The sequence below is a fragment of the Triticum aestivum genome, chromosome 2A (assembly GCF_018294505.1).
Source record: "Triticum aestivum cultivar Chinese Spring chromosome 2A, IWGSC CS RefSeq v2.1, whole genome shotgun sequence".
NCBI lineage: Eukaryota > Viridiplantae > Streptophyta > Magnoliopsida > Poales > Poaceae > Triticum > Triticum aestivum.
Window position 1 is genome coordinate 785,681,929 of NC_057797.1, and position 14,931 is coordinate 785,696,859.

The window sequence follows — 14,931 nt, forward strand, 5'->3', positions numbered from 1 at the left end:
ACCCTCACCGGTGCCCATCTTCATCATCCCAACGATCTGCATGACGAGCAGGGAGTAGTTCTCCCTTGGGGCTGAGGGTATGTACCAGTAGCTATGTGTTTGATCTCTCTCTCTCTCTCTCGTGTTCTTGAGGTGGTACGATCTTGGTGTATCGCGAGCTTTGCTATTATAGTTGGATCTTATGATGTTTCTCCCCCTCTACTCTCTTGTAATGGATTGAGTTTTCCCTTTGAAGTTATCTTATCGGATTGAGTCTTTAAGGATTTGAGAACACTTGATGTATGTCTTGCCGTGCTTATCTGTGGTGACAATGGGATATTCATGTGATCTACTTGATGTATGTTTTGGTGATCAACTTGCGGGTTCGCCTTGTGAACTTATGCATAGGGTTGGCACACGTTTTCATCTTGACTCTCCGGTTGAAACTTTGGGACACTCTTTGAAGTACTTTTGCGTTGGTTGAATAGATGAATCCGAGATTGTGTGATGCATATCGTATAATCATACCCACGGATACTTGAGGTGACAATGGAGTATCTAGGTGACATTAGGATTTTGGTTGATTTGTGTCTTAAGGTGTTATTCTAGTACAAACTCTATGATAGATTGAACGGAAAGAATAGCTTCGTGTTATTTTACTATGGAATCTTGAATAGATCGAGCAGAAAGAATAACTTTGAGGTGGTTTCGTACCCTACCATAATCTCTTCGTTTGTTCTCCTCTATTAGTGACTTTGGAGTGACTCTTTGTTGCATGTTGAGGGATAGTTATATGATCCAACTATGTTATTATTGTTGAGAGAACTTGCACTAGTGAAAGTATGAACCCTAGGCCTTGTTTCCTAGCATAGCAATACCGTTTAGGCTCACTTTTATCATTAGTTACCTTGATGTTTTTATATTTTCAGATTACAAAAACCTATATCTACCATCCATATTGCACTTGTATCACCATCTCTTCGCCGAACTAGTGCACCTATACAATTTACCATTGTATTGGGTGTGTTGGGGACACAAGAGACTCTTTGTTATTTGCTTGCAGGGTTGTTTGAGAGAGACCATCTTCAACCTACGCCTCTCACGGATTGTTAAACCTTAGGTCATCCACTTGAGGAAAATTTGCTACTGTCCTACAAACCTCTGCACATTGAACAAACGAAGGTTGCGTAGTAGACATCACTGAGCATGGGGATACATTTTTTTTCTTACCCTATCTGCTCTGTATCCTAAAATACACGCCGGATATGTGTTAATTGGCTCTGAGATTTGTGTTTGCCAAATATATTCGAGTACCTAACAAGAGGCTAATGAGAGACTTTATACAGAGTAGTTTTATCTACATAATTATCGTGTATTACGGAGAACTGATACATTTTTCCAAGTCATTTCTCTCATGATTAGGATAGAGACTTCGAGTCGGGACGTTTTGTTTCAGTGTAATGTCAGGTTGTCCAAGGGATTTGGAATTGTTGCTGTGTAGATTGTGTCCTCCAGGATCGGATAAGGTACTGTAAATTTTTCTCGGCATGAAGTAAGTTGGAGTTGGTTCAGTACTTCAGAGGCCTCATAAATCACTGCAACAAGTGAATGCTCAATTGTACCAGAGCTGCGCATGGACGTGGAGTTGTTATACTGGTATAGGTTATTTTTCCTCTGGATAAGATAAGATGTTGTAAAATAGTCTCGGCTTGAACTAAGTTCAAATTGGTTCAGTAAATCACTACGCAAATGAATGCTCCATTGCAACAGAGCTGCACATGGACGTGGAGTTGTTATACTAGTTCCATCCTCCACCTCAGGTGAGCCCTTCCCTCCTGTACCATGTTCCGTCCAATTTTTTCCCAGAAGTTTCTCGCAGTATAACTGCAATTGGTCAACGCAGTTAGTAGTCATTATGCCTCCAACTGCAATGCATGTGGCGTTTGTGAATCATGAAATGGTTGCTTTGCTTGCTTGCGATTAGTCTAGTCTATGCAGCAGGTGCACGCTCTGAGCTCGCTCGCAAGGTGTTTGCGACAATGCCTCTAGGAAATTTGAAATGTCAATTTGTTCAGCCAATGTAGAATTCTATGTTCCACAAGATACGAAGGAGCCTATGGATCTTAAACTTTGCTCATTAAATTGAACAGAAAACATTGTACTATTCGTACACAAACAAAACATCTATGGGTGGGGATGTTGGCGTTGCGCGATTAAATTGAAAAGAAAATGCTCTGATAAGATTAGCATATACGGTGTGCTTCATGCATCCAAGAGACCAAGATGTCTTCTCTTCTCTGTGGGGAGAAGCTGATTTTGCATTGACGGCTAATGATTATTCTTTGTGTTCCATAGTTTAAAAGGCAACCATTTTGCACAGGATAACCAAGTATTCTGCCAGGGTTAAATTTAATTAAGAATGTTGTTCTGCACTTTTGCTTATTGTAAGCTCCTCCTTTTGCCCATTTTATTTCCTTAGGCAATGTACTCTAATTCAGCCAGGACATCACAAGACCGTGCTCTGTTTCTTCTCAGGTCCAGCCTGATTCGGCATTCCTGGACAGCCACAAGGCATGCCTTGGCCGCCATTGAGCAGAATGCCGCTGGTGGCCAGCGGCTACAGAGTGTCGTCTCAGCGGACAAGGGAGTATCAGGCGAGACATCATCATCATCAAGCGAGCATGGGAGTTTTTCCTGCAAGCAAGTATCTCATTATCCTTACCTTCATCTGAACCACACTTGCATTTTTAAATCTTTGGAGATGGCGTAGGATAAGGCCCAGATGAACGCTAGCCACTGTTAGGAGTACAAGTTTAGTCCTGACAGACTGGGCGTAAGTGGATTGGTTTGCCTTTTGATTAGTATAAGTAGATGGTAGCAGACCTGGACAAATAACATTGGATCTTAATGTCTCATGACATTGAGTAGAGGACAAGAGATCGGATGAGTCTTGTTGTCACATGTGGTTCGGATGGTCAAAGTAGATGATAGTTGGATCCGAGCACCCAGTCAGTGATGCTCTGCCGCCCGATTTAAAATGGTGCTCTCTGGAGAGTCAACGTCGACCCCGGCGCTGGTGCAGGAGGTGTCCATGGGCAACGTCCTCAGCGCAAAGTTCGGCTAGGCCCCGGCCAGGCAGGCCTCTCTCCGCGTCGCCTGCCCAACACCGTACCCTGCACTACTGTCAACAAAGTCTGCTCATCGGGGACGAAGTGTATCCATATTTCATCTCTTCACCTGCAATGTCTCCGTAGTTACTTGTCGCCGCTGCTAAAAAACTTATGTTGTTGCATGTTGGCCTGCTCCTTGCTATCTGAAGTATATATTTTTTGTCTATCGCTCATTCGCTATCTGAATAATTTTATGAAGGTAATTTTAGTGTGTGTTTAGCTTTCAGTTTTTGCTTCTACTTCACAGAGTGGAAGATCGTAAGAAAACATTGGATGATCTTTAAGAATTATTCTTAGAAGTAAACCTGAGCAGTATTTGATGATATATTGTGAGTCACTGAAAATGTATATTGTTTTTTCTTCAGGATATGGATGACTATCTGAAGGGATGCAGGTTTCTTCCCAAACTTAAGAATGAGATACCTGGTGAAAGAAATGCTCCCTAGTCCCTACAGGGAAAGGTTGAGCAGCCTAGAGAATTTAGTACTGATCATGGTAAGGCCAACAAAGCCTGAAATCTCATTTTGATCCACGTTCAAAGATTACATGCTAGCATATATACTTGAAGTTGGCATGTAATATCAAAATTAAAAATAGACTTCGCCTATTCCCTGTTTAGAAGAGCAGTGGGAATCAATTTTCTGATGTCCTTTGTTGGCGATTTCCCTATCCATGAAATGATAAATTTTGAACATATGTTAACTTTCAAATATTTCAAGCATATATAGCTCAAATACACTAGTATTTCTTGAATGCACCAAAACAAGAAGATAGCATCAACACGTACAGCTAGGGTATGCATTTAGTAGGTGTTTTTCCGTTTTGAAGATTCATAATAGACTAAAAGAGACAGATAATTGAAAAAAATACCCTACTGGATCTGCACAAGGGCGCTAACTAACAAGTTTTCACTTTCTCGATTGGGTGTAGGGTGATCGACGAGGACTACTGCGGCCCGATGGGAGTCGTGCTCTTCAACTACTCAGAGGCAGACTTCACCGTGAAGCCCCGCGACCGCGTCATACACATTATCGTCCAGGTGATTACGATGTAGGAGGTCCCAGGGGTGGAGGACCTCGACGCCACCGTCTGGAGGTCACCAAGGTGGAGGACGACGCCGTCTTCCGGAGTTCCTCAAGGTGGAGGACCTCGACGGTTTGTACATACATCTAGAGAAGTGGTCTGGTTAGGTTGGTGGTGAAACGCTAGGGAAGGTACCAACCTTTTGATGATGGTTGTGTGTGTCCTCGTCATCTCTTCGAGTTGAGATGTTCAATGTTTCATCCATGAGCACTGCAAGTGTTAAGATGGTTTTGTGAAATTTATTTTGCACTGGACGTGTCTCTGATCTCCATTCATGAATACTGCATCTATTTTTAATTTTTTAATTCCTAATTTGTTACTAGTAGCGTTCGGAAAAAGTGCCCTACTAGTATTTAGGATACTAGTAGCGCTGGTATTATAGGCACGCTACTACTACTTCACTAGTAGTAGCGCGTGTCTATAATAGCAGCAGCGTGGGTGGCACACGCTACTACTAACAAAATAAGTAGTAGCACATGTTTCACCCACGCTACTACTAACTATTAGCTGTAGCGCGATACTAGTAGCGCGGGTACCCGCGCTGCTAGTAGCCTTTTTCCTAGTAGTGTTAAGATCCATCCACTAGACAGATCCAATTAGCAAACTTCTTCGACGACAATAGAGTCGCACTTGCTCTCCGGGCGTCATGGCTTCGACCCCAAGTCACGCATGGACGAGTTGCTTCCATCAGCGATAGGAAGGCCGTGCACACAGGCCCAAGCTAACCGGTCAATGCCGTCGTGAGTGTCATGTGCGCGCTTGCAAGCTAACGTACGATGTGTCTGCTCGAGCAGCCACTGTTAGATAAAACGATAATAAAGAGACACAAGAGACACAGATTTTTTACATGGAAACCGTTGCCCGAGAAAACCACGGATGCACGAAGGCGTAATCACTATGAGGAGGAGTATTACAAGCACGAGACGACATGCCGTCTTCAGGTGCGACTACGTGGGGTACGTATTAGGGGCAACACATAAGAGTCTTTGTAGTACAAGTAAACGATCGAGTTGTACTCATACCCGTCGGTACCAACACAAAACACGCACCAGTTGTACTACGATCTAGTCCAACACGGTATTAGAATTTGGATCACAATTTAACAATCTCCACCTTGAGCAAAATTCCCTCTAGTAGTCGAAGAAAGTAAATAACACCATTCAAATCAGCATAAACACCTTGTGTGTCCAAGTCCATAGGACTAGTGAGAAATACCAACTAAGCATGAGCAAAGCTCAAACTTATTGGTAGAAACTGGCCTTTTCATCATATCAGCACGATTATCATGAGTACTTATCTTGCGTATCTTCAAATCACCTTCAACAACAACATCTCGAATATATCGATATCTGACATCAATGTGCTTTGTTCTCTCTTGCTACATTGGATTCTTTGTAAGATATATAACACTTTAGCTGTGAGAATATATGATAGGGAAAGAATAATCTCCACAAAGCTCAGTGTATAAACATCTCAACCAGATAGCTTCTTTGCATGCCTCAGAAATAGCCATATACTCGGCATCAGTAGTGGAACAAGCCACCCTAGACTGTAAAGTTGCTCCCCAACACATAGCACAACCACCAATGGTGAAAACATAACCTGTGAGTGAACTTATCTTATCAAACTAACCAGCAAGAGAATATTTCTAGGTCCCAATATACCCAATGTCAGATCGCTGCCAAGAAACACGAGCCAGAAAACACAATATGCGTACCTGCCACACCTTCATAACTCCAAATACCTGGATTTGTTACAGTTCCTCCTGAAATACTCCAACCACCCCACGAATCCGTTATTCCTAAACGAGTCATAAATGGAATTACGAACATACCTTTTCTCCACATTGGATCCAGAACAGGACCAGAGGGATAAAAAACTGCTAATTCGTATAAAGCCATTGAGCCAGCCCAACCAGAAACTAGAGCTCGACAAAACCAATAAGTCCATCTCCAGTTTTTCCAAACTGTAAATAAGCATTAGAAGCACCTCGTAGGTATCAGAAAATACACTGAACTGCTTTCCAATGCACTTTTTGAAGAAAATATGACCTAGAGGCAATAATAAAGTTGTTATTTATATTTCTTTATATCATGATAAATGTTTATTATTCATGCTAGAATTGTATTAACCGGAAATTTGATACATGTGTGGATACATAGACAAAACACCATGTCCCTAGTAAGCCTCTACTAGACTAGCTCATTAATCAAAGATGGTTAAGTTTTCTAACCATAGACATGAGTTGTCATTTGATAACGCGATCACACCATTAGGAGAATGATGTGATGGACAAGACCCATCCATTAGCTTAGCATAATGATCGTTCAGTTTATTGCTATTGCTTTCATCATGTCAAATACATATTCCTTCGACTATGAGATTACGCAACTCCCAGATATCGGAGGAATACTTTGTGTGCTATCAAACATCACAACATAACTGGGTGATCATAAAGATGCTCTACAGGTATCTCCGAAGTTATTTGTTGAGTTGGCATAGATCGACATTAGGATTTGTCACTCCGAGTATCGGAGAGGTATCTCTGGGCCCTCTCGGTAATACTCATGATAAGCTCACAAGCAAATGACTCAAGAGTTAGTCAACGAGGTGATGTATTACGGAACTAGTAAAGATACTTGCCAGTAACGAGATTGAACTAGGTATGAAGATATCGACGATCGAATCTCGGGCAAGTAACATACCGACAGACAAAGGGAACTACGTATGTTGTCATAAAGGTTCAACCGATAAAGATCTTCATGGAATATGTAGGAATCAATCTGGGCATCCAGGTGCTATTAGTTATTGACCAGAGAGGTGTCTCGGTCATGACTACATGATTCCCGAAAGCTTAACGTTTGTTGATGCTAGAGTAGTATTGGTATATTTGATGAGTAGTAACCAAATGTTGTTCGGAGTCCCGGATGAGATCCCAAACGTCAAGAGGAGTCTCGGAATGGTCGAGAGGTAAATATTTATATATAGGAAGTCATATTTTGGGTTCCGGAAAAAGGTGCAGTTTTTTCGGTATTGTACCCGGAAGCTTCTAGAAAGTTCCAGAGGATTCCGGAGGGGTTCGGAAGTCCACAAGTGGGTTCACCACGACCCAAGGGCTAGCATGGGCTGCGGGAAGGTGCCCTAACCTTCTTGGGCTAGGCGCACTAAGTCCTGAAAAGCCCATGTGGGCTAGGGAAAGGAAAAAAGGATGGAGTCCTAGTAGGAATACGATTGGACTTGGATTCCAAGTCCTCCCCCCCCCCCCCCCCCCCCCGGCTGTGCCTTGGACTTTGGAGGGGTTGTTGCCACACCCCTCCACCTATATATAGAAGGGAGGGGCTCCCCAAGAGTACACACAAAGCCCTTGACGCCCCTCTCTCTCCCGTTACTCAGTAGTTCCACCACCTCGTCCCGGCGACGCTTAGCGATGCGCTATCGGTGCTCCACCACCACCATCACCACCACGCTGTCATGTTGGTTGTCATCCCATCTACTTCTCCTCTCCCTCTTGCTGGATCAAGAAGGAGGAGACGTCTTCGATCCGCACGTATGCTAAACTCGGAGGTGTTGTCCGTTCGGTACTAGATCGGTTGGATCGTGATCAGAGCTAGAAGAAGTCCGACTACGTTAACCGCGTTGTCTAACGCTTCCGCTTTCAGTCTCCGAGGGTACATAGACACACTCTCCCCCTCTCGTTGCTATGCATCTCCTAGATAGATCTTGCGTGAGCGTAAGAAAATTTTGAAATTGCGTGCTACGTTCCCAAACACTTTTCAAGGATTAGCCATGTATCAACTGACAACACTCAATGCATAAGACAAATTCGGACAAGAACAAACCATGGCATGCATAAGTGAACCAACTGCACTTAATAGGGAACTCTGGACATGTACTCAATATCTGCATCTTACTTAGGGCATAAAGCTGATGATAACTTGAAGTGTACAGCTAACGGAGTACTCACCGGCTTGGCATTATGCATATCAAAACGACGAAGAAGTTTATCATTATACCCCTTCTGACTTAGATATACTTTTCCAGATGGTCTATCTCCGGATATTTCCGTGCCAAGTATTTTCTTTGCTGCACACAAATCCTTCATCTCAAATTAATCACTCAATTGCTTCTTTAGTTCATTAATATCTAACATACTCTTTGCAGCAATAAGCATATCATCAACATAAAGGAGAAAATAAATAGTTGATCCATTGACGGTTTTCAAATAAACACAACTATCATAATTAGACCTTTTGAAACCTTGAGAGAGTATAAAAGTGTCAAATCTCTTGTACCAATATGTAGGGGATTTCTTTAACTTATAGACAAGCTTTTTATTTTTCAAGAATAACAAAACCTTCAGGTTGTTACATATAAATATCCTCTTCTAATTCTCCATGTAAGAATGCAGTTTTAACATCCAATTGTTCAATCTCAAGATCATGCATGGCAACAATACTGAGTAAAGTGCGAATAGAGTTATGCTTCACAACAGGAGAAAAGACTTCATTATAGTCAGTACCTGGAATTTGACTGTAACCTTTAGCAACTAACCTTGCTTTATACTTTGTTTCATCATTAGGAGAAACACCTTCTTTCCTCTTGAAAACCCACTTGCAACGAATAGGTTTCTTCTCTCTAGGTAATTTTACTAAATCCCAAGTACCATTATTTTCAAGTGATTCTATCTCATCATGCATAGCGGTTATCCACTTATTACTATCACCAAAAATAATAGCCTCGGAATATGAAGAAGGCTCAGCATTACCTTCAATTTCTTCTGCAACATATAAAGCAAAAGAAACAATATTGCACTCTTCAATTAACCTTTCAGGTTTATTAATACATCGCGTAACTCTGTCACGTGCAGGCTTCCAACTGGGTGGAACAATAGGATGATTTGGAGTGGGAGTGACATGTTCATCATCAACGATGGGTTCATCATGTGCATCAATATTTTTCTTATAAGATGTATCACCTGAATCAATAACATGCTCCACGTGAACAGTAGGATGCTGAATAGTAGCCTGTTGTACACTCTTAATAGGAACATTGGTAGATGAAACATCTTGTAGCACATCAGATGCATTAAAAATAACGTTTCTGCTAATAACAACCTGTTGGGTGTTAAGATTCCACAATTTAACTTTAATACCAGACTTATTACCAAGAAAGATGCACTTAACAACCCTAGGCTCCAACATTCCATTATCAACATGAGCATAAGCAGTGCAACCAAATACTCTCAACCGTAAATAGTCAGCAGGTGAATCAGACCATACCTCAATTGAAGTTTAAGGAATGGACTAAACCCTATGAAAAAACTCAAATGGACTGTGAATTAGCAAAAGACAATACATGATCACCAATTAACCTATGACTATTTCTCAAAAAAAAAAAACCGATGGCTAACAGAAAAAAAACATAGGATTAATTTAAATGTGGTTTTAGAAACTCAAGGAAGGAGACGGAGCGCGAGTCCGGAAAGAGGACGGAGATTCGGCAGTGGATGGAGATGGAGGGGAACTCAAGAAGGTTCGGTACGAACTCAACAAGAAGACGAGGAGCTGTTGGGATTAGGTAACCACAACGACGTGTCCGGCTTGGAGTTGAACTCGATTAAGAGTCGTTCTCAGTTATTACTAGTAGATATAAAAAGCGATCCAGCGGGCCGGTGCCTGGCTGAGCGTGAGACCCCGCGGTGTACGTAAAATTGCCACCGACGGGCGACCGGCGGCGAGCGGCGGCGGTGAAGCCTTCTCTTCTCTTCTCAACACCCCACCCCACCCCCCAACCAGAGATCCTCCGCCCCCCAACCAGGATCCTCGGCCGAAGGCGGCGGAGAGGGAAGGAAAAGATGGAGGGGGAACTCAGCAAGAAGACGGAGAGCAAGTCCGGGAAGATCGAGTCCGGCCAGGGGACGGAGATGGAAGGGGAGCTCAGGAAAGAGCAGGAGAGGATCAGGGAGCTTCGGGACCAACTCATCAAGAGTTGTGAATCCTCCACGGACCCGGCGACGCAGAGGATATTCTTGGATCAGCTGGATGAACTCTGGATGGAGGAGTACGCACTCCGCACCTACATGAGCAAGTCCGGGATGGAGATTCAGAGGGCTTCCGGTTCCGATACAGATCCCGATTGCGATTCCGATTCTGGCGATGAGATGGGCAGTTCGGGGGTGCACCCATCCCTCATAAGGATGGAGTGGAGACTCAGGAAGGAGATGATGGAGAGGGATTCCAGCAAGGGGACGACCGAGATCGAGTCCGGCAAAGAGCAGGAGATGGTGGGCAAACTCAGCAAGGAGCACCAGAGACTCAGGAAGGTTCGGTACCAACTCAACAAGAGGTGCCCGGCGACGCAAAGGATACTCTCGACTCAGCAGGAGATACTCTGGACCAAGGAGCAAGCACTCCTCACCATCATGAGGCAGTCGGGGATGGAGATTGAGAGGGATCTTCCCGATTCCGATTCCGGCAATGAGATGGGCAGAGATTCGCCCCTCATAAGCATGGAGTCGGGACTCAGCAAGGGGACGGAGAAAGACGCCAGTGGCAAGGACTTGGTTGTTGCTCTTTCTAGCCACCTTGAGGTGCTTAAGAGGGAGATCTCGTTCCTGAGGACAGAGGTCACGTCCCGGGGCAATGGGTTGGCTGGAAATGGAAACAAGGCTGATCAAGAGCACATCATCATGTCTAACCTGTCCCTCGATGACACTCTACTCAAGAAGAAGGTGAATTTGCCTTACCTCGGTTGCCAGACTGAGCATGTAATGGATTTCCTGCTCGTCGAGACGCAGCAGTTGCTCTATCGCTTCAACTCTTTCGCGTCCATTCTACAAAAATTCAGAATCCCCATATCTTCGGACAAGATTGAGAAGCTGCGTCTCATATCCAATGCACTTGTGGGCATCTCGGAGCTTATCAAAAGGCACAAATCTGCTGCTGCCAAGGGTCATGGAGATTATTTGGACTGTGCAGGCTGGGTTGCTACGTGGGGATGCTCGACGAGAAAACATGGTGCCTTTGACGACATAAGTAAGCCAAAAATACTGCTATATACCTATCTTAGTTTTCCTCTCTCTAATTAACTAATCGTGCCTTGGTCAATTAAATGCAATCCCCTTCTTGTATATATCACCACTAAATACAACTCTTCTTATATATGCATAGATTTCAATCTGCTAACTTTAGCAGTAGCTTGATTTATAACACTCCTCAATCTCTTGATTTTGTGCTGCAGCGACATTGAGTCCTATGCAATTCACGGCTTGCACGCCTGGAATCTTCCCATTCTCGTCCGTGGCAGGCCCTGCCTTGCAGATCTATTCAGTCAGGCTCGTTAATCTTAACCCGAATCTGAGTTGGCCACTTGATGTCTACGGCGTGGTCGCGGCACGGGACGATTTTGACAACAACCTCAACATTCTCTTCCGCCGGTCAAGTGCAAACTGCCAAAGAATTAAGAAAGAGGTTTGTACAATGTCTATCTTCTCGTCTAATTGTTATAAGATAAAAGTATGTTTTTGGTCCTTCAAGTTTCTCAAAAGTATTATATGAAGATCATTTGACGTGTGACAAAGGATTGGTTATAATGGTTGCATAATGTTTGTAGTTTAACCTGAGTTGATTGGTTACCTGCATACCTTGGGATTGTTTTGTTTAACCAGATTCTTTTAAGGTTCAAACTAGTCGGTATCAGCTTTAGGCAAGTTATGCAGGCCAGGCCGTATGTATGTTGAAATTTTTCTGCCTTATTTAGCGAGCATAGAGAAAATCAGCAAAAACAAAAATGACAACAATTAAAGTAGTCTGCCACATGCTGAGGCTGTCTCTAGATGATGGCAGGGCACATGCACCTGTTATGTTTATTTCTGTATATCGCACAAGCAAAGCAGCATGCACATGGGCAAAGGCCGAGCGAATCCGGCCGACATTGGCCACCTGATTGGGTGGCCGTGTGATTGACGGAGGGTAGAGATACCCAAAGGTTGTAAAATCGACTGTGGATATTGACCTGCTGTTTCTTTGGGTGTGAAAGCAGTACGTGCCGGTCAAGTTCAAACCGGTGTATTAGAGTGGTACAGATTAGTAGGATCTGTTTGGGAACTATTTCTTTGAGATTCTTTCCGAATTATGGCCATGGTTAGACTTTGTCTAGTTAAACTGAACTGTTATTTTTGCCTGATGTTTGTGACTGACGTTGATGAATATGATGCTTGCAGGACCCATTTTTGCACTTGATTGGCCCGTCTCGTGCAATTGTGGCTGGCGAACCTGTTTTGTTTCAAATTGACCTGAAATTGAAGTATGGAGCACAGTTTGAACATACAGCATCGTTCGCTGCCAACCAAAGTTACCGCTCTATCAAGCGGTGTGACACCATGCAGATCCGCAACTCCTGTTGTACAGCAAAGATAAGACTTGGGCGAGTTGCTCCAGCAATCCAGGCGACAATAGTAGGTGTTCGTGTGGTTGAAGGGGAGTGGCCTTTTAAGTATGGATGTAACGTTTCTTGCTTGTTTTCTCCTGCTGATGCAACGGAGGGATGCGCCGCAGAAGTCGTCTTGCTTGACTGTCATGCTAAAAAGATGCGTGCAGGATCAGATGGGTATCTTTCTTTGTCAAGAAATGTTGTGGCAGTGGGATTGCAGGGCACACTCCGAGTCGTCACAGGAGCATACTCAAAGTCCGGACTCAATATTGTTCGAAAATATCATGTCGAATTTCCTATCCAGCAGTGTCAGACAAATAGTTGTAGATGCTCAATTCACGGCTCCACGTTGGAGATAGTTGTTGCTTGGTCTCGCCTTGTCATAGACAAGCATGATCATGTACTCGATGGTTATTGAAGGTGTGAGGAGTGGCAGTGGCTTAGGCTTTTACCTCGATTTGTGAGCTTAGCTTAGGCTTGGTCTTTTTTCCCAGATATATGATACTAGTTTCACACTTTGGTCTGATAACTTGGTTACTAAACATTTTTAATGTGCAGGTCCAAGCAGGGTGGTCTTATGGAAAAAAGGTGTAAGATCTTTTTTTTTTAGAAAAGGAGGATGACCTCCGGCCTCTGCATCTGGGCGATGCATACGACCACTTTATTAATTATTTTCACAAGACCTTACAAAGTCATACAACAGTAAGACTAAAGCCGCCGTCTAAGCAACAAACTGTCGCTACACCTATCCAGTTGATGAAGGAGCGCATATAGCCTGGGCCTAATACCAAACATACATCGCAGTCAAGCCTAACATCTAGGACACCGTTAAGTGCCACACGTGTGGCACAATGGACATCCGCCCACACGTCCCTGTGTGGCATATCCAGCAGGCAGCCCACACGACTCTGTGTGGGCGAATATTAAAACTGCCCACACGTGTGGCACGAAGAGCACCCTACCACACACACGTTCAGCACCAGCTAAGGGGACACACAGCCCGCACACCTTCATCACACGAGGCCCTTTTCCCAGTAAAAAAAGGAACAAAAAGCCCACTGACAACAAATTAAATGAAAAGGCACAGATTCTGTTTTCTTTCTTTGACAAATAAAAGCACATATTTTGCTCAGCTACTAAAAAATGCCATCAACTTTGAAAAATAGCAGAAAAAATTGCCATCCGAGTTTTTTAACAATGGCAAAGGTTTATAAACACATATTTAATCCCCCAATGAAATATGGCAAATATGCCATGACAAAAAAAATTCAATATTGCCATGTGAGAAAACACGAAATAGTCAAAAAAATTCATGTGAACACAAAAAATTTGACAGGACAAAAAAAATATAAAAAATGCAAATGCCATTTTTAATTAAATTACCATGAAAGTTTAATTATAATTGCCGTGTTTTGAAGGATAATTTTGCCATGTGTTAGAAAAAACACAAAAAATTGAAAATCAAGTATGAACAAAGAGAACTGCCATGGCAGATTGCTATCAAAGAATTGCCGTGTTTTGTATGATGAATTTATCGTGTGTGAAAAACACAAAAAGTTGGAAATTCAAGTATGAACAAGAAACTTGCCATGGAAGATTTGTATCAAAACTTGCCACGGCGAAATTCACGTAAACTAAATTGCCATGAAAGTTTTTAATTAAATTGCCATGGCATTTTTAATTAAATTTCCATGAAAGCTTAATTAAAATTGTCGTGTTTTGAATGACAAATTTGCCACGTGTGAGAAAAAACACTGAAACTTGAAAATAAAGTATGAACAAAGAGAGTTGCCATGGCAGATTTCTATCAAGAATTGCCGTGTTTTGGTATGATGAATTTATCGTGTGTGAAAAAAGACACAAAAAAGTTGGACATTCAAGTATGAACAAGAAACTTGCCATGTCAGATTCGTATCAAGAATTTGTTGTGTTTCGTATGATGAATTTACCGTGTGTGAAAAAAAATGAAAATCAAGTATGAACAAGAAAATTGCCATGGCAGATTCATATCGAAAACTTGTCATGGCAGAAAAAATCAAGTAAACTAAATTTGCCATGATTTGAAAACTAAATTTGCCATGATCAATAAACTAAATTTGCCATGCCATGATCAATAAACCAAATTTGTATCAAAACTTGGCATGGCAGATTTGTATCAAGAAATTGCCGTGTTTTGTATGATGAATTTGCCGTGTGTGTAAAAAACAAAAAAAGTTGAAAATCAAATGTATGAACAAGAAAAGTGCCATGGCAGATTCGTACCAAAACT

The 14,931-nt window shown here is 42.6% G+C and overlaps 1 protein-coding gene across 1 annotated transcript; it reads left to right on the forward strand.

Moving 5' to 3' along the window:
* Positions 1-10,086: 10,086 nt before the first annotated feature.
* On the forward strand, positions 10,087-13,095 carry LOC123038328 (uncharacterized). Its single transcript, XM_044462173.1, has 3 exons — positions 10,087-11,266; positions 11,472-11,701; positions 12,454-13,095. The coding sequence occupies exons 1-3, from the start codon at positions 10,087-10,089 to the stop codon at positions 13,078-13,080; spliced, it is 2,037 nt and encodes a 678-aa protein (XP_044318108.1). The 3' UTR covers positions 13,081-13,095.
* The last annotated feature ends 1,836 nt before the right edge of the window (positions 13,096-14,931 follow it).